Source organism: Callorhinus ursinus, unplaced genomic scaffold, assembly GCF_003265705.2.
Source record: "Callorhinus ursinus isolate GAN/ISIS: 27379988/994484 unplaced genomic scaffold, GSC_fseal_2.0 scaffold38, whole genome shotgun sequence".
Classification (NCBI taxonomy): Eukaryota; Metazoa; Chordata; class Mammalia; order Carnivora; family Otariidae; genus Callorhinus; species Callorhinus ursinus.
In genome coordinates, this window is record NW_027397100.1 from 8,534,413 (window position 1) to 8,554,364 (window position 19,952).

The 19,952-nt window shown below is 48.9% G+C and overlaps 1 protein-coding gene across 3 annotated transcripts in view; it reads left to right on the forward strand.

Annotated features, from left to right (window-relative positions):
- TTI1 (TELO2 interacting protein 1) overlaps nucleotides 1–15,793 on the forward strand; it is a 44,422-nt gene extending 28,629 nt beyond the window's left edge. For 2 of the 3 annotated variants that reach the window (XM_025876570.2, XM_025876569.2), the window contains exons 5-8: nucleotides 408–548; nucleotides 2,489–2,693; nucleotides 2,989–3,076; nucleotides 15,060–15,793. In XM_025876570.2, coding sequence (XP_025732355.2) covers nucleotides 408–548; nucleotides 2,489–2,693; nucleotides 2,989–3,076; nucleotides 15,060–15,243 — 618 coding nt within the window. In that variant the 3' untranslated portion in view covers nucleotides 15,244–15,793. Of the gene's footprint in view, nucleotides 1–407; nucleotides 549–2,488; nucleotides 2,694–2,988; nucleotides 3,077–4,450; nucleotides 6,371–15,059 lie in introns of those variants that run through there. The other variant, XM_073880446.1, reaches the window with a different exon arrangement.
- The last annotated feature ends 4,159 nt before the right edge of the window (nucleotides 15,794–19,952 follow it).

The following is a 19,952-nucleotide window of genomic DNA, read 5'->3' on the forward strand; positions in this document are numbered from 1 at the left end:
CTGTGGCTGCATCCCTGTCCCCTCCTGCAGGCACGTGCCTGCTTCCTAAGGGACCTGCTCATATCTCTCTCCTGCTGCAGGCCCCTCCCCCACTCAGCAGCCAGAATGACCTTTTTCCCAAACATGAATTGTATCATGGCACTTTCCTGCTTAAACCATTCTGATGGCTCCCCATTGCACTTAGTACAAAATAAAAAATTCTAATGTGACACCATCACGGTCTAGCCCCTCTTCCCCCTCCTGTGTCACACTGCATGCCGCCCTGCTTCAGTTCCCTAAGCCTACAAGCCGCCCCCTCCTCTGAGGCCTGGCTGCCGTGTCCACCTCTAGGAACTTCCAGGAACACTCTTCCACGCTTCCCGTGACCACCTCCTACTCTGCTGAAAGCACATCCTCTCTTCTTTCAGGTCTTGGACGTGCTGGATTTGTGTGTCGTTGTTCTGCAGTCCCACGAGAACCAGCTCCTTCCCTTGGCTCATCGGGCCTGGCCCTCACTTGTGCACCGACTCACCAATGATGACCCCCTGGTGGTGCTCAGAGCCTTCAAGGTACTGTGCTGACGCCCCACCACTGCCGCATGGGTGGGGGCAGCTGACACCGAGGGCGGCCGTGTCTCTGGGGATTCGTGCTCGTTTCAGCTGATCCTTGAAGAAAGCATAGCAAAATCAGAAAGGCACAAAGGAGAAAGTAGGAGTCAGTCTCCTCTTGAGTTAGAAGCAAAAGGAGCTAGCAGGTGAAAAGAACTGTCGGTATTTATCAGGCACCCACTGTGTGCTTGGCACTTCCTCACACATGAACTCATCTCCTCCCAACAGCTTTGCAAGGGAGCTACTGTTCTCCCCATTTTTGACAGGGGTGGAAATAGGCTCAGAGAAGTTCAGGGATTTTCTCAAGATCACACAGCTAGTAAGTGATAGAACCCAAATCTGTGAGTTTGTGCCCATGTTCTTTGCACTACACAGGAGTCAAGGTGAAGGGGCCCAGGTTCTAGCAGTGGGCATCCTCTGTGCATCCAAGTGACTTTGGGCAAAGCCCATGACCACCCATTTTCAAGTTGGCCTTAGGAACATGTGTTCCACCTTCCTCATAGTATTGCTGACAAGGATAAAATGGGACTGTTTGGTGAAATGCTTTGAAAAGTTAAAAACCATATATATATATATGTCAGGTATTCTCCTCGACTTAGTTTGGCTTATATCGGCACATGCATTTTGGCTTATTTATTTATATTCTTCCTTTTTCTGAAAAGCACTTATGGCAACTTATGGAGATATGTTTCCCAGGGCAAGCTAACATAAATTAGGAGTAGGCAAGCACGATGAAGCAAAGAAAAAAGATGTGTAGGGACATAAAATGAAGCCAGGAATGCAGCTGGTATACTTGGCAAAACTATTTTGGTTTTCTGTAAGATTCTTCAGCATATACTGGACCAAAATAGGAGCTTACATTTAAAACATAAAATTGTTAATATTTTTTTCCAAAGCAAAATATACAAAATCACACACACCTACACCAAGGGGAGGAGGGAGGCTGGGGGAAGGGGAGAAGGAGGGGGCCCTTGCTAAATCTTACTCAGATGTGCTGCCTTCCTTTATGGAAATTAATAGGTAATCTGAAATGACAGCAGGCTTAGAAAAAGGAAAAAATAGAAAGACGTGTGCACTGTAACTGAGGCTGCTTTTCCACCCCCAGACACCCTGGTGACATCCGAGGCCTGGAAGGCCTTGTGCAAGCCAGCTGAGGGCTCTGCAGTAAGGGCCTCATTCTCTACAAAGCCGGCAAGCTCCCTGTGCTGGTTATGCCTTGCTTACCAATTTTTAAAGAAATTCCTATTATCCTGTATATTCAGTCTCGTGCAGCGGGGCAAAACATTTCAATATGTTCTGCTAGAGAAAGTTTAAAAACGAGACATGCCAAGAAACTGCCTGTAGTGGAAGATGGGACGAGGGTGGCGTATGTGGGGATGGTGCCATGGGACAGGAAGGGCTCTGCCAGGGCCCTGACCACTGGGTCCTCGGTCGAGGGGCCAGGGGCAGCCACTGCCCTCCCAGGGCCTTCACGCAGCAGCAGCTGGGCCTCACTGTTTGTGTTTGTTCAGCTCGCTAGAGTTCAAAGCACAAGTCTTTTCTCAAGGGATGTTAGGAAGAGTCAAGAGATGATCTATGTGAACTGCTTTAAGCTCTCTCTCTCTTTTTTTTTAACCAAAAAAGGGAGGAAAATCAAGGTATTAATCATATTATTCATCCAACCCAAGATTCCTTTGAATTATTCCCCGTGTAATCTGTATTTATGGATAGAAGCAGCCATGCCTTGGGAGCAGAGACCTCCGAATTCATAACTGTCAGAATCACAAACCATGGGCAAGGAATTAACAGCAGTAATTCTGTTTTTTTTTTTTTCCCTAAGAAGAAATTGAATTACCAGACATTCCTTAGCTCTGTGCTGCCTTGGTGATGTGCAGTCACCAGACCCGGGGCTGTTTCTGCAGGTCTTGCGTACCCTGGGCAGCAAGTGTGGCGACTTTCTGAGGAGCCGCTTCTGCAAAGACATCCTGCCCAAGCTGGCTGGCTCCTTAGTCACCCAGGCTCCCGTCAGCGCCCGGGCTGGACCAGTGTACTCGCACACGCTGGCCTGCAAGCTGCAGCTGGCCGTTCTGCAGGGCCTGGGCCCCCTCTGCGAGAGACTGGACCTCGGTAGGTACCGGCCACCCTCCCCTGGTGACATGCACCCTGCGCGCGGTCTCGCCACCACCGTGACGCCTGGCGCCCCCAGTCATGCTCCCTCCTCTCCCTTCGTGTGTACGTCCTTCAGTCTTACTTTGGCCTCATTTTCCCACCCATCTTGATGTGTTTTTCTGACTTGCGGGGTGGAGTCAAGAGCCCAGGGCCTCTCGCCTAGCTGTTCTAGGCTCACCAGACAGCAGTTGCTTCCTGCTTGTCCCAAATGAAGTCTGAGGGCCGATGCTTGTTTTGTTTTTCCTCTCCGCAGGTGAGGGTGACCTGAATAAAGTGGCTGATGCCTGCTTGATTTACCTCAGCGCCAAACAGCCCGTGAAATTACAAGAGGCTGCCAGGAGGTACGTCTGCTTGATCACCCGCATCTCTTTACGTTTGCTCTAAATTATAGATGATTTGCTAATGGCGAGCAGAGTCAAGGCATCTCTGTTCTTTTCTCTCTTTGCTCTTCTTGGCGGGTTAAGATGGTTTCTTTAACTGAGCCAACTCTAGAGATGGTATTTTTACTAGAGGCATTTCTCTTTGCAAGTAACCTTTTCCTCTGCTGCAGTGTCAGCAGCAATTCTAGAGGGGCAAAAAGCAGAAAGATGGCGTGCCGAAGGGGACAAAGCACCCTCCTGGGAGAAGGGAGATCTGCTTCTAGGCCCTACTCTAGTGACCAAGTGACCCTGGCACCTGTCTGGACCGCAGCTCCTTCGTCTGCAAAGCATAAGCGTTGGGTTGCTGATCTGGCACACCTTGACTCCACAGAGCATCTCAGTGGACGTCAGGTGTTCTAAACCCTCACACATTGTACACAAAATTGGGTGTGTACAAGCGGACACTTAAATTCCTTTTTCTAGATAGAGTCCACAGCATTCATCTGATTATAGTAGGCGTCGGTGAATCGAGAAACATATTAGTTGGACTAAATAACATATTAGTTGGACTAATAAACATTAGCTGGACTAATGGCCTAAAGGGCCTTTTCCAACTTGGAAATTAGGTGATTGTAACTTCCAAGAGTTTTGCTTATTCTCAAATAGCTGTGCCACCGCTCATGGAAGAAGCTATGTCTGGTTCCTTGAGCTCCAAAGGATTTTTCTCAAAAGCTAAAACTCTGAGCACAGCAGCATTCCCCAGACTTGAGACCAAAAATGCACTGTGGCCCCCTTGCCCCAGCTGGATGGAGAGCTGGGGCAAGGGGGCCAGAGTGGACCTGCCACCCCCCCAGGGGTCTACTCCTGGAACAAAAGTTAGCTTCCCTGGCCTGGCACTTTGTACTACCCTGGGCGCTGCAGCTCCATGGCCCAGAGCAAATCAGCAATCCCTCCCACTTCTTAGTCTTCTAGAAATGAGTCCCTGATCTTCCTTGGTGGGGTAGGAGTCCTCTCATTCCCTGAAGGCCCGCAAGGCCGCTCAGACTATGAGATGAGGAAGCTACTTGCTCCCTTATAAACCTTGCACTCTCTGGGAGTGATGGAAATACCCTTTTGAATTGATTTATTGTCCTTTGCAATTTTTTTGCTCTTGATTTCCCCAGTTCCCTTTTTTCTTTCTGTCACTTTCCCGTCACTTCCCCTAGGCCTAGAATCAGTCATGGTTTCTCGAGCACAGGGGCGCATCCCAACCAGCTTCTTATCCTCAGACATTCTTGTTCCTTAAAGAACCAACTTAGGGTGAAAATAGTCCTCCCCCGGGCAGCGTTCCTGAAGCTGCTCTCATGCTGATTTCAGGTACAACTCGAGAAGGTAATGAATTCATCTTGAAGTAAATTCTCTGTGTGCCTGTTACAACCAAGAGTCACAAAGATCTGACTTTCCCATTTTCTGTCCCATTCTACTTTTCCTGCAGCCACCACATACCCGTCCTTCAGGTTTAGACCCATCAAACAAGCTAATATTCGCCATTCATTATCTTTTCATTTCTAATTTTCTTTTGTGCCGCTAAAAGCAATTAAACCTGGAATTGGACCTTGCTGAGTCTTGAGTTGGTATTCAGGGTGCCTCTGGAGGAGGAAAATGCAGCCAGACCACTTGACTGCAGCGCCTTTGTTTGCTCTTGCGCATTCCATTCGGGGTTGAGTCAGATGACCTCCCTCTCGCCAGGCTGGGAGGGGAGGAAGTGCAAGGTTGATTGGTTCACAAGCACATCATCTGCAAACTTATTTTGAAGTCAAGGGAAAAAAACCAGCGTTGTCCTTGATCAGGAGCCGATTTGGCATCTTGATTCAGAAATTAATAAGCTCCGTAAATGGGAAAAGAAGCCTGAGACAATAGGAAACCCGGTCTCTTTGTGAGCCTCATTACTGAAGGTAGAGAGGGAGGGGGGTGCGTACTGAAAGCCTACGGGTGATGTCGCCTTCTGCTCCCTCATCACCAGGTCCCCTGGCTCAGGGAGTGGCTGCACCTTCCAGCAGTTGTTTGTCCTTCACTTTCCTCTTTCCCTCATGCCCCACATCCATTCCAGAAGGGAAGCCGGTCTACCTGACTCACAGAATTTCTTCAGACTATCCGCATCTCCTCGCCGGCCCCCTTCCCCCGCTCCTGTCCCTGTGTATTCTCCACTCAGCAGGCACTGACACCCGCCACACACACATGGGAGAAGGGAAGCCTGTTGTGTTTGTTGCCAGGGCCCAAGAGGGAGCCCTGTAGCTAAGTGTTCCGAAGAACCAGTGAGAGCCAGAGCTGTCCACAGATGCCCCAACTTCCTCAGAGCTAGTGAGTTGCCGATGCGAGGTGGACGCCCCCTCCATCTGACAGGGCCCTCTGTCTGACAGGGCCCTCCGTCTGACAGGGCTGGTGAGGGAGCAGTGAGGGCCGGTGTCTGCTCTGAAAGGAGATGGGTGAGCAGCCGTGTGAGGGGTGGACGAAGTTTCCTTCTACTGTACCCTTCTAGGTTCTTTGGCTGGTCTAATAATTGACGTAAGATAGATTAGCGGGAGAAAACCACGTTTTTTTTTATTTCATACCTAAAGGCACCTTATAAAAACATGAGACCCAAGGTCAGGTGGGGCAGTTGAGGCTTCTTTGCCATCCTGGAATGGCAAAGGAATGGCATAGGGGCCTGGGGCTTCACAGGGGGAGGAGGGTGATTCACAGGACCTACAAAAAGCAGGTGTTTGGTAATTCGATGTTTGCCCTGCCATACGCATAGGTTATTCAGATGAAAAGTTATCTCTGGTAATAGCTCTCTTTTTGGAGCAGGCCCCCTATTCAAATTCTTCCAGGTAGTTAATGGAGGAGTAAGAGTTTTTCTTGAATCTGCTGAGTCTTGATTGCCTCCAGCTCAAGTCAGTCCACACGCCAAAATGGCATTTTTGGGGGCAGTCTACTCTGCTCCCCTTCACGTGTCTGTGGGTCTGGCAGGTGGGGGCTGGAACCTCTGAGGGGCGGCCTCCCTGGCGTTGGCAGGGAGACAAACTCAGCAGCTCCATGAAAGTTCCTCTTTGTGTGCATTACCTCCTTCCTGTTTGCTTCTCCTGGCTCCAAAGAATGACCAAGCCTGTGTTTGCTTTTTTAATTTGTCATATTAAATAGAGCCTTTGTGGCAGGCTTTTACATCCAGGCTGTAAACTCTAGAAATGGAAATTGATCAGGGGGTGGTTGATATAACCAAGGCTGTAAATGCTAAGAAGAGAAATGCCATTCCAGTTTAATGCTTTTATCTAGCGAATGTGCCTTGTTAGGAGGGGCATAAATCTTGCAACTTGGGGGAGGGGCGGGGGGTAGGGGTAGGATAGAACCTCGCTGTATGTTACCACTAGGTGTCACTGTTAACTGGCTATGCAAGAAAAATACCAGCTCCCCCAAAGTCCATCTAGTTAAATAACTTCAATGGATAACAAACAAGAAAATCCTATTTGGGGTGTGGGAGGAGGGGTCAACATACCACAAGGTTGTAAACCAGGCAGGGTCCCTGAGGGTAAGCATTAGATTACAAAGAACAGGTCAGCCATGCCCCCACCTCAACCATGGCAGAGGCCCACTCAACTGATTGAAATTCCCGAGTAGCCCTGGACGCCTCTGAGATCTCTCCCAGCATGCAGTGGGCCTCCACAGTTCTGTGCATTTCTGACCATGGAGCTCTTCCTTCTCACACATGAAAGGAATCTGAGATGAGAGCACATACCCCAAGTTTCTGTGTTTTTCCTTAAAGCCAGTAAATGCTGTCAGCTTGATTCAACTCAACTCCGTTGAAACCGCACTCCTTGGGCCTATCTCTGAGCAGCCTCTGAGGCTCCCTGTCTTTTGCAGGGAGGTCTTAAATCATCCAATAAGCCTTTCACCCTGGGGCTAAAGGGAACAAACGAGGCAATACCTGTTTTGAAAAAGAAGTCCATGCTCCACAGGTCTCATGATGGAAGAGCAATGCTTTTAGGCCCCTTGGTCTCCGCCCCTAGGCCTGCCTCCACCTGCCAACCCCATGACCCAGGTGGGGATGCAGGGTGCCAGCAGATAGTGACTGGCCGGTGCCCCTTTTGGTTGTGCGGGTACTGAATGCTACAGTCCTCCTCAGTGTGGTGGTGGCTGGGGAGGGCGTGCTATGGCCGGGGGCTCCCTCCCAGCTTCCTCTGCCTAGCCATTGTATACAAGGGCAGAGGACCCAGCCTTGGACAAACCTAGGTTCAGACCTTACTGGCTCTGTGACTTTGAGCAAATGACTTCGTTTCCTTGTGTCTTGTGTCCCTCCTCTGTAAGCTAAGGGTGGTGGTAAATGAATTGCATTTCTCTTTGAGGGAGGCCACTCAGCGAGTCCAGTCGTTCTCCTGACCAGCCAAGGAGCTGCGATGTACCAGGCACTGTTCTAGGCACTGAAATGAGAGGAGTCCTCTGCCCTCACAGGACTTGTGCTCTGGAGGGGTATTTGTGTGTGTGCACACCCCTATGAGGGATGTATGTAAAATATGAGATGCAGTATGTACATATCATACGAACATCTGTGCACTTGGGCATGGTGTGTCTTACTGTAAGTCCGCTTCATTTTCACTGAACTCTGAAGAGAGTTTTTCACCCCGGAATGATCTTTTCATGTTAATTGTGCCACCTCCCCCTACCACCCTCTGCATGAGAAGTCAGGACCAGGTTTCAAGGTTCATTTACTGGCTGACTTCCCCACTTTCTTTATAGCAGTAGGATCCCAGCCCATCAAAGAACCAGCCGGTGCCTTCAAACCCTGGACGAACACGGAGTGGCACGGGCTCATTCATTTCATCCCCGTCAGAGCCCGGCTCCTCTCTTTACCCATACATGGGCCTTTTATATTTGAACAGATCAGGAGCCACAGAGGTGATCTGTTAGTTCAGAGGAGCTTGAAATTGGTAGCTCATCCCCTCAAATGTTGTGGGCACTTTGTTTAGCTTGGGCTGCAAAGCTGTTTTCCCCTTGGATCACACGCAGCATGGAAATGAGGGCACTCCTAATATTTTTCCTTTTGACATTTGATTAATAGTTGACAAATCCAGACCCAAGTAGTTAGCTTTCCTATTATCCATCTTTTGACAGGCATTGCTGCTTTTCTTTTCCAGGCTCATTGTTCTAAAAATACACTCAGATCTGAAGCTGTTCACTGTGCATATACAGGCATGATTTCCTGGTGTCAAAGATAAGACATCTGCCATGCAGATTATAAACAAAGTGGGTTGCTGGGTTTCAGATCTGAAGGCAGGGACCTCTGTGCTACTTAAGCCAAATGCTACCTGTCCTTCCCCTGCTTCCTTGGTGCTGTCCTGTGATTGATAATCTACCGGGGTCAACCATATTACCACCCAGAGGAAAGGCAAGTGTGGGGCGTGCCTGCGCATCTGCACTCCGCACTGGGTTGGGATCCAGGATGCGCTTGATGCTCCAGGGAGCAGGACCACCTGCACAAAGTAGATTTCACATGTCAAAAGCCTTGGCAGACCACAGGGTACCTGTTTCATCACTTTGCGGGGTCAATGGTCTGTCCTGAGCACCTGAGAGACCGGTGTGAATGTCATGGTCCCAGGACCGAGTAAGGTAGCCAGGAAAATGGCCTTTATTATCTTATTATATGTGTGCTTATTCACAAGATTTTTTTTTTTTTATTAAGAAGCCAAGTACTGTGTTGAGAGTTGAAAGATTGCAAAAATGAATACCAAGTTAGAGTGGGCCTCGTGTGGCTGCTTGGTGGCGGCATAACCCTGGGCCAATCAGTTTACTTCTCCAAGTCTTGGCTCCCTCATCTGCAAGACTAGAGTGAGCATATCTGTTATCTTCCACCTAATCAAATTATTGCCAGGATTCAGTAAACTTATGCATATTATTTTTCAGCACAAAATGTCAGTACAGAGGAAAAAGTCAGTAGTGGTTGTTAGCATCATTAACTTCCTCCTGTTTCCAAAAAAGACCTGGGTCATCTTATCAATTAAGTGTATGCAACAACAACAACAAAATAATAAGGGGAAAAAAAGGTGAAGCCAGGGTTGAGGTTAACATATGAAGTGCACACTAGAGCTCTGCACCCTTGCTGGAGATGAGCCTTCAGTGTGGCCCTCATCTTCCTCACAGACAGAGCAAAGAGAGAAAGGCATCTATGGTGCAGCTTCCCAGCATCCTCGAAATAAGAAAAGAGAGCTTTGCAGAAAGGGGCACAGCTTTCCTTGGTTCCGAACCCTAAGAAAATTTCTCCATGGGTCATCTTAGAAGAACACTGGGTACTGTTGTGACTAATGTCTCTAATGTCCTTGCAGTGAATACACAAGTACGCTTTCTAGAGCTGCTTCTTCCCCGCATCCATCAGCAGAGGCTGCTGGCTTAGTGCCAAAGTGTGGGTTCTAGGAAAACAGACTGGGGGGAGGGGGACCAAATAGGTAGGTTGCTACAAAGATGTCTTTATCTTCAAGGGTATGCACCTTTTTGGCTAGAGGGTGGGTGTGGAGCAGGAAACGCTGCATGTGGCCTGAGTCAGCCCCCCCTCCCCGGGTGCTCTGGCACAGGGCTGCTTTGAAATCTGCGCCTAGCAGCATCCTGGCTGGGGAGGTTGGGGGGGGGGTTCTAGGCCTGTGGGAGGCCTGGAGGCAGGAGAGGCTGCCAGATGGAAGGGGCTGCTTTTAAATCCTGCCCCAGTGGGATTTAAACCCTTCTAGGTTCTGGCTTATTTTTGAATTGTCTGTAACAGATTGGTCCTCTCAGTGCCATATCTTTTTAAATATGCACAAAGCAATGGAGTCATTCCACTGCATTTATGATACTTTGTCTTGTGGTACTTTAGGGGTGCGATTAGCATCATAAGCTTCTACTGGTGTTTATGGTTTTAAATCCTGTTCCTGGTGCATTTAAATATTTTTATTATCGGTCTCTGTGTGAGTATGCGAGATGGAGTTAGATCGATAGATGAATGGTTTTGAACAGGTAAATATAGTTAAGTCTAACGAGTATGTATAGCCGCAGAGGTAATTGGTAGTATTTATTTGGAGAGTAAATCGTTGCTCCAAGTCATAATCCTCCATTTCCAACATTTAGAAACAAAAAAACGACCTCCTCGCAGGAGAAGATAGCTAAATTGAATAGCAAGAAAGGACAGGCTTGAAATACTGGTTAACCAATGAACCGAGACCCATTAGAGTAAATTACCAAGATAGAAACATCACCCCACTGCTCGCTGGCTAGGACACGTGGACACCCCAAGCATCCATTTGTTTAAAAGGAAACACACAGCCTCATTTGTAGCACTGGCGTGCGCCGAGTCACAAAGAAAGAAATGGCCAGAGAAGAAGAGAGTGTACAAGTTCTGCCAGAAAGGGAATAGCAGGGAAACTGGAATAACTTTGTGGGTGTGCCTTCTTTCCAACAAGTGAGTTTATTTTCTGATTGCATTTAGTCATGGCCATGTAGAGCCAGCCTGTATCATGTTCCTAAGGAAACATCCCTGCATAACTTCTTTAGAAGCCCAAAATAAATAAACAGATCACAAAGCCACAAGTTCTTTACCACTGGCACTTATGCAGACAGCTCATGAGAGCGTTTTATAAATCCAGAAAGAGACAAGGAGCAGCAGATCCCTCAAGCAAGTAATTGACAGAGAAAGAATAGCCTGTCACCCAGGAGAGCTGGAAGCTCTGCATTTCACTTAAAGTTTATTTAGCTTCACTAGGCCTGGATTGGCTGGTGGTTTTCTAGAGCTGCCTTTGAGCAGATGCTGTCTAGATCGAGATGGTGAGGACACACTCTGTGATATTTGCATCTGCAGCAGAGAGGTTTCTTTGGGGTGTTGCCACATTTTGGGGCACTAAGGGGCTGTAATCCAGTGCCCGTGCTTGAGAACCACTGTGGACTGTTGATGCTGGAAGGGGCCTTAGAACTGATGTTTACAGAGAAGCAGCTTGCCGTGTTCCCTCCTCAGGAGTCCTTCCCCAGCTCCACCGCACATGTGCGGCCCTCTCCACAGTGCACCATGGGCCTCTCTGCTTAGTCCGTTCTCCCTACCAGAGGCGGAGCCCCGAGGCCGGAGCCCTCGTCCCTCCATCTTTGTATCCCGCACACCCAGCTCAGTGCCTGGGCTGGGCTGGAGCAGGCGAACCACAAAGAGGTGGGACCCAAGCCCTGCTGACCGGATTCTAGTAGCACACCCCCCCCCCCCCCCCCCCCCAGCTTTGTCACTCGGAGCAGGCCACTGTTGATCATAAAGGAATGAGCTGCTTCTGTTGGTTTGGTGTCTGGAGTTTATTAGGTACTTGCCAATGCCCGTCAATTGTAGATAGGGCTGGAGTGCAGGGAAATGGCTGCCTGCATGAAGCGAAATTCAATAAAACCGCATTTTAAGTGAAAAATCAGTATAAACACCAGGCTTCTTTGCCATGGAAACAGAGGTTGCTTAGAAACTGCCTAACGGCGAGTTCTAAATTTTTTAAAGTCAAGTTATCATTTAAGCTACACGGCCCTACAGGTTATTGAGAGATAATCACTCGCCTCAGGACACTCGGAGGCATGAGGCACAGCTGAGTGCCTCCCGAAACTCTGGGGACCAGATAATCTCTTGATAACTGTGCTCCCCGGAGCCACTGATTTGGGCCTGGGGGAAGGAGAAAGAAATTTTTGTTCAGGACTTAAATGGTGTACGTATTTTTTTTTTAAGTGTTTCCTTTTGGGTTTGAAAGAACATGGAGCTGGCCATTTGGCATGTTCAACAGCCATCTCTGCCACGTCTCACAATGTATTAGAAACATTTTCCAAGCAGTTACCCCAGTCACTTCAAAGCAGAGGTCCTCTCTTTGTATTCTGGCTTTTGATTATGTGAAAGGGCTTTTAAGGTTTTCAGCTTTGGGCTCTTCACTTTCTGGGAACCCCTCTCCCCAGCTCAGGATGGGCAAGAACCGGCCGTAGGACAAAGTGGTAGCAGAGTTTGGAGCGAAGCTGGGCTCCTGAGCTCTCAGACAAGACGTCCTGGGCCTCCATTCAGCTCCCAGGGGCTTAGTGTGAACAACGGTTCAGGTTCAGAGTGTGTCCATGCTTGGAGTTCAGCAGGTTGCGTGCTTTTCGCCGAGCAAGAACACAGTTACACCTGCCAGCACCTGGTTGCCCAGCACGGCATTCGCTCCCAGCCTCGGGCACGCAGAGGGCGAAGAGTATTGCATTTGTTTCTTCCTAAAAATAACAGGTGAAAGGACAGCGCCATCAGCTGAGCCCTGGGACCCCCACCAAGTCAGTATGAAGGAAATTGCGACGGAAACAAAAGACAAATGTTTTGCCCTTTTCAGAGTGAGAAGTTTCTGCGGTGTGGCGGTGCTGCACAGATTGGTAGTGATAATTATTCCTTAGACACACACATACTTTCTGGAAGGAACGGTGTTTTCATTATACACTTCAAAGTGTTTTCCTGCACCTCATCTCCTTAGAGCCTCCCCACGAACTTGGGAGGTAGGCGGGGCTGGTGTGATCATCTTCCTTTGGAGAAAGAGGAAACAGGTTCGCAGAGGCAGGATAATTTGCTCCAAGCCCCAGAGGCAGGAGAGGGGACTTGTATGGCTGCCTGCCATTCTGGGGAGTCTACCCCTTTCAGAGCTAAGAAATTAGACCCAAAATAATTCTTGAAAGAGTTTAACTCTCACTTAATAATAAAAGAAGGTGAACTTTGTACACACGTTCCTCCTTTGCCTCCCTGTGAGCATTGTATTTAGAGTTCTCACAGGGCAAGGAGAGTGGCTTCTTTCCTTTCCCTTTCCTGCCAACGAGTACATCTGCATTTAGCATGTTAAAAAGGACTCAGAGCGAACATTGCAATGTGTTCGTGCCGTGTTAAGTCGGAGCAGAGCCGTGACTGAGGTGGGCCACGGCCTCACTTTGCTGGGTGTCGCCCAGATCAAAATATTCTTTAGTGCGCCAGGCTGTAGCCTGAGAAACTGTTCCAGTTCTGGAAAGGGAAAAAAAATCAAATGAAACCATTTGCATTCTAACCGTCTTTGGCACCAGGGAAAACTGTCAACTGTCACATGTAAATAGAAATCAGCTTCCCATTTTTGGTGTGTTTTTTCATAATTTCCCTTGCCACTCTAATTATCAAAGATATTTTTGTTTTTAAACAAAAATTGTCTCCCACGCAGGCCCCATCTCCTTTCTGCGGTGAAGTGGAAACGATGAATTAGAATATTCTAATCACTTCTCCAGCAGCCACCGCTGAGATTATAAGCACAAGATTATCCTAAGTAAAGAAAACTTAAATTGTTTAGGCACAAACCAGGCCAGAAAAATTTTCAAAGGGCCCCCTTCCCACCTGCCTCTCTTGCCTCCTTAGCAGATGTCTATTGAACCCAAGGAAGAAAGCAAAACTGCCCTCCCCCAAGACCCAAATACCCTGAGGGCATGGGGTTTTCAGATTAACAAGATTAAAAACAATTTAGCTTCATTCAGCAAGCATTTAAATTCCTGTTTGCTGTGCAACAATATAGGAGAGGCTCCTAGGTCATCAAGGATAAAATGTGATTCACCAGATAAATACTATCCACCCTATTGGTAGATAGGGATTGCATGGGCTAGACGCTGTGTAGGGCTGGATCTGTGTTTCCTCATTTAAGCCTCAGCAAAACCCCAAATGAAGTACATCCCCCATTTTTAGAACGAGGAGATGGAGACCAAGCCCAGTTGAATAATCTCTCACAGCCACAGAGCAGCGATGTCCGCAGTAACATGAATCCTATTGGTAGCCTTCCCTAGACCTTCCTTGGTGATGAACGGTTGACCTCTCCTTTAGATCTTTTTATAGGATGTAATTTTCCACACAGGTATGTCATCTTAAGCCATTATCATGCAGTGTCATAAATAACTTATTAAATATAAGAACCCGTTGGGTCAGGTATTCGATGAAAGCTTACCATGTGCCATCCCAGGTGCAGCAGTGAAGCAAAAAGGCGTGGTTGCAGCCCTCAGGAGCTGTATTGTGAGAAAGGCAGATGGTCAATAGACAGTAAGTGCTGGGAGGGGTATCCTAAAAGAGAAAAATAGGGGGCAAACACCTAAGCAAAATGATCCAGGAAGGCCAGCCTCTCTGAGCAGGTGATACATGCCAACAGGGAGCAGCCCATCTAGGGGAGGGCCTCATCCTCCTGGGACTGAAAAGCCAGTCTCTGAATCACTGAGTCGGCCAGGTGTATGAAGTTTACACTTGGACTGCCCAGTGCAGTGGCCCTGGGCACATGGTTGGTCATTCAGAAATGGGATACGAGCAGATGAGAGGCAAGGGTGGCAACCCCAAAGTTCAGGCCAAGTTAAAGAACCTCACCCTTAGGGGGCATACGGTGTTGGGTGGCCTGGGCCTTTCAGCTCTGTCCCTGTCGTGTGTAGGACACCAGTGCTCTGGCTCAGTTGGTTTCTGCTGCAGGAGAGTAACTGGGTCTGATCCTTGTGTGAGCATGTCCAGACCACCAGGAACCCAGGGCTCTTGTGGCCAGAAGGGGCTGAGCTACAGAGTTCAGCAGTAAGCTGACGGGCCAGGGATGAGGACCTGGAGACTTGGGAGTGTGAGCTTACTCTGTGAGCCTGGAATGAGGGGTGGGTGCTGTCAGTTTTCTTTGAAAACTCCTGCTTGACACCCCAGAACTTAACGGGTTTCTTTGCAAAGAGCGTGTTTGATGTCAGTATTGTTCTGCTCAGACTAATTTTCTTCTCGGTGTCCGTGGACATGAAACTCTGTACACTGTGGGACCATCTTCATGGCTCTGTCTTACGAACTACAGTGGGTCTGCTCTGCTCTTTGAAGGGATTTGGTGTTATCATCAGGTTCTCCCCCCAAATAACCCAGTAAGCAGCCTCTTCGGGAGGACAGCAGCCGTTCCCCCTTCTCTCTGCTCCCTTGAGAGCCCAGCCCACCCTCCCTTCCGTCTCTCCACAGGGTTTTCCTCCACCTGATGAAGGTGGACCCGGACTCCACCTGGTTTTTTCTGAACGAACTTCACTGCCCCAAACAGCTCACACCTCCCCACCCCAGCCTCCACCCTGTGCAGCTTGGGGGAACCACTGGGCAGGAGAACCCCTACGCGGCCAACGTGCTCCGCCTGCTCCAGGAGCTGCAGTGACCCCCATACACACACCTGGATGCTGCAGCGCAGTATCCCGCCCCAACAGGCAGGGCTGACCCCACCCTGGCCCCAGGCGGTGGCTGAGAAGACGGGAGAAGGCGGATTAGACAGCCATTCGCTTTATAAATTGATCGATCACACAACTGCTTAGAAATTGGATTGAAGGAAAGTAGCTGACTGTTATATTTCATACCTGGTGTTTTCAAATGACATTGTCTGGCAGCTCTAAGGGCTTAACTCCTTTGCTTACCATCTCCTCGGCCCCAGCTGCCCCACAGGCCGTCCCCACCACACACACACACACCCCCACACACCGAAGAGCCTACGGACACATGGACAGGGGCCTCTACTATGCACCAAGTGTGTCCCCTGAGCACCTGAGGACCATGTGGAAGTACCAGGCACCCAGGAGTCTTCAGAGCGCAGCCCTGCGTCACAGACACGCACACCTCCTCTCCTGGAACAATGAGCTGGAGCGAACTCATCGTACCTAATCTCGTATTTGGAAGAAAATGAAATAAAGGCACTTCTTGGATAAAAACTGTGATCAAGAGCTCACTTTAAAGTTTGTTACTTAAATTGGGTGCTTTTTAAGAAACGAGTTTATGTTCTTGAATGGGTAATACCGAGCCATGGCATAAAATCCAAGCACTACAAAACAGAAACAGTGAAAAGTCAGTCTCCCCACCTTGTTCCCCAGACATCTGGTTTCCCTCCCCAAAGACAGCACTCATGACAATTTTTTGCAGACCTGTTAAGTAGGAGATTGATTATTTTTTACTTTTTATTACGGACAATAATAAACAGCAGGCCACATGTACCCGTAACCCAGTGCACCAGTTATTAGCACATGGCAAGCTTTGCTTCATAGCTACCCTCATGCAGTTACCTCCCCAGCTCACCCAGTCCCCGGAGTATTTTGAAGCACATCCCAGATGTCCTATCCAAATCTTTTTTAAAAATGTACAACTACGGGGCGCCTGGGTGGCTCAAGTCTGTTGAGTGTCTGCCTTCAGCTTGGGTCATGATCTCAGGGTCCTGGATCCAGCCCCGTGTTGGGCTCCATGCCCTGTGGGGCGTCTGCTTGAAATTCTCTCTCTCTCTCTCTCTCTCTCTCTCTCTCTCTCTCTGCCCCTCCTCCCCCTGCTCATGCACACGCTCGCTCTCTCAAATAAATCTTTTTAAACAATAAATAAAACGTGCAACCGCAATAGCATTATCACACCTAAACAAATTAGCAGCTGTCCTTTCATGTTGTATGCAGTGAGTGTTTAAATTTCCCCAGTGCGTTGAATCAGGATCCAAATAAGGTATATACATTGCTGTTATCTGTATGTCCCTTAATAAATCTCTTTTAATTTATAGATTCCCTCTCCACCTCTCTTTTCCTCTCCCTGTACATTTTTGTTGAGGAAACAAGGTCATTTATGCTACAGCATTTCCCACAGTCTGGACCTACTGATTACATCCCTGTGAGGGTCATTTCACGGGCTTCTCTGGTCACCTGTATTTCCCGTAAATGGGGAGGCGTGACCTGGTTTGGGGTTTTTTGTTGTTTTTGGCAACACTCCTCCATAAGTGGTATTATTTACTTCCATCAGGAGGTGTCTAATACCCGATCTCTTACGAGACCGGCAGTCATTGGCGATCCTCACCTGGATCCACTCCCTCATCAGGGAATGCGGAGTAGTGCTGTTCAGTCCCACCTGCCAGCTTGCCTTTAGCTAGAGTACTCGTGTAAAGGGAACATTCCCTACATCAACCATGCAGTAACCTTGAGGGAGTTTGTGTAGAAAAGGCAGGATAAATACTTGATTTTTTTTTTTTCAGCTGAGGGATTTAAAACACAGCTAATGTAAATTTGGGTCCACCGCCACAGACACACACACACACACACACACACACACACACACACACACACACAAATGAGCTAAAGGATCTTAGGAATGATGAATGCTTCCTCACCATATGCATGGTGAGACACCATCCGGATAACTCCCGCAGTGATGTAGATAATCCCCAAGCTCTATAAAACCGAGAAGGCGGCTGGCGTGGGGACATACTGGAGTAAGGGCCCCCAGCCAGTTCCAGAGAGGCCCACTCATCTCCTGTTAGGGTCTTCTCTGCAAGGGCATAGGATGTCCAGCTTGGGTCTAGGTGGCAGCAGCCTGGCTTCTGGTCTGGCTCTGCCAGTGAGTCATCAGAGGCCCTCCCTCTCCTTGGGCCTCAGCTCTCCTCCCTGTAAAGTGGAGAGAATGGGCCAGAGAGCTTAATTTGGGGGATCCTGGGTCCTTCCAGGAATCTGACGACACCTCAGGACCCGCTACCCCAGAAATGTCCCTCCTCTTACCCCCTCCTTCCCAGGAGAGCACCACCTCCTCCAAGACTGCAGTCATGCACCATCTCATCTCCTGCTGGGTGGGTCTACTTAGCTGACCTCACAAATTCTATGTACAATTCCAGAGACTTCATCTATGAGCCTGCCGGGACCCCAAGTTACGAACCCCTGAAAGAGAAACAATCACTTAACTCTCTTCTAGTTTTAAAATTCTTGGATGATTTCCTTTGGGAAAGGGGGAAAATGCCCTCTAATTGAGAGGACTGTAAAAAGATTCACAGCACTGTTCCTAATTCCACTGGGGACACAAAGTGCGAGGCTAATTCAATCTCTACGTCCTGACAAATGAGAAAACAGGTCAGAGAGGTGGTGGGACTTACCGAGTATTACCTAGCTTCCAGGGCGATTAAAGTAGTCTGCCTTCCCAGGGCGCCTGGGCATGGCAGGCTGTAATGGTGTGCCAAGAGGCAGGGGAACATGCACACAAATCCTGCGCTGTGATGCAACGTGGGCCCTTGGGAGGTTCTCCAGGAGATAATCCGTGTGGGAGGATTTGCCCCAGTGTTCCAAAAACCCATCTCGTCCTCAAAGAGTAAAGACACCCTGAGTTGCTTTTGGATTCCTGCAGGCAGACTGTTGCACTTGATTTTAAAAAAACAAACAAAAAAAACCAAGTGCCTCTCCAGTCATTATATCCAGGCAACTTTAATTTGAACGCATCCAGCTGACTCATTCTAGTCCTTGTTTTACGTGGGCTTCTCAAAGTGATCCTTTTCCCCTGTTAAACCTGGCTGGTGCAGTGAGGATTTCTCCTTCCATTCAGGGTTTCCGTGTGTTGGTTCGGCTAGAGTTAAGGGTAGGTACTGAAAGGCCTCGAATTTCAGGTTCAGACATTAAGCTCTGATCTGCAGGCAGTGGATGCCTCCTGGGAGGATTCAGGAAAGCACAGAGATGGAACCGGGGATCCTGCAAAGGGTTGGGCGTGGTCCTCAGGAGGTTCATATTGTGGAAAGAACGTGGATGATCTGGAGCTCATCAGCACTGGGCTTGGTTTCTGACTCTACCCCTTAGTACCTGTGTGACCCTTGGGCGAGTCACTTTCCTTCATTTTCCCGTCTCTAAAATGGAGTTGCTGCCTCTGCCTCTTTGAATGGCTACAGCAGGAGGAGTAAGTGCTGTTGTGTTTACGGTGCACAGGGCTTCGACGCTGTGCATCCCTTCTCTCCATCCAACCCCACTGCTCACGGCTTTGGCAGGATGCAACACATACTCCTCTGGACAGCTATCGCTGAGGAAGGAGATGGCTAAATCTCAGAATAACACCCCACCCCACCCTGGGAACTAAAGAGGACCCCTATGGAAGAGGGTAAGATCCTGGTAGGACCGGCAGGCTACTGGCAGATAGAGGATGAAGGGCATTCCAGACAAGGAAAATGAAATGACAGAGGCAGCCGGGCATCCCTGCCAATATCTGCACTCATCAGAACTCCTTCAGTTGCAACTGACAGAAACCTGACTCAAACTGGCTTGAGCAGGAAGAAATGTCTGGGCTCACGTAACCAGCAGGGCCCCCTGGCTCCAGATCCCACAGCCAAGCCCCGTGTTTTAGCAGCCTCTCTCTATAAAGTGTCAAGGAAGGCCAGGAGTTCCAGGCTGAGTATGAGTTGAACAAGCCTAGGAGAGTGTGCACCTCCTTCTGGCAGCTCCAAACTCAAGTCCTAGGATTAGCTCTTCTCGGCTCAGCCAGTCCTTCACCCCACCCCAAACCAAGCATTGTGCATCCAAGCAGGAGACAGAGCTGGGGTGGAGTGGTTTCCCCCAAAAGGAAGCACTGCTTTTGGTTACCAGGAAAAGAGATGCGGAGTGGGCAGTGGGCAACAGTGACAGACAACCACCACCCCGTGTCTGTGGCAGGTGACCAGTGCGGCCTGGCAGCCCAGGAGGGTATGTGTGAGCAGGTTGTGCTTGCTGAGGCCACATTTATGAGGGGCGTTGAATGCCAACCTAGGCATTCCAGACTTAACAGATCAAGAGGCCTTGGAAGGTTCTTGAACAGGTGAGTAATGCATTGAAAGCAGCATTTTATGAATATTCATCCCGTGGCAGCATCCAGGAGCAATCGGAAGGGGGAGAGACTGGCGATGAAATTGTGTTTTTGAAAGTCCCAGGACGAGAAAATGTACCTCTTCCATCAACCCCAAACTGTTTGACATGCCGTGGTTCATGGGCAACTTGAGGCACATAAATATGCGCTTTAAAGTTTAAAAGTAAGAAGTGAGATGAATGGAACCTCTGATGAGGCTTCCTCCAGCTCGTGCCGGAGAGTTGAGAAGCCCTAGAAATGATTTTCCTCAGCTCCAGCCGTGAT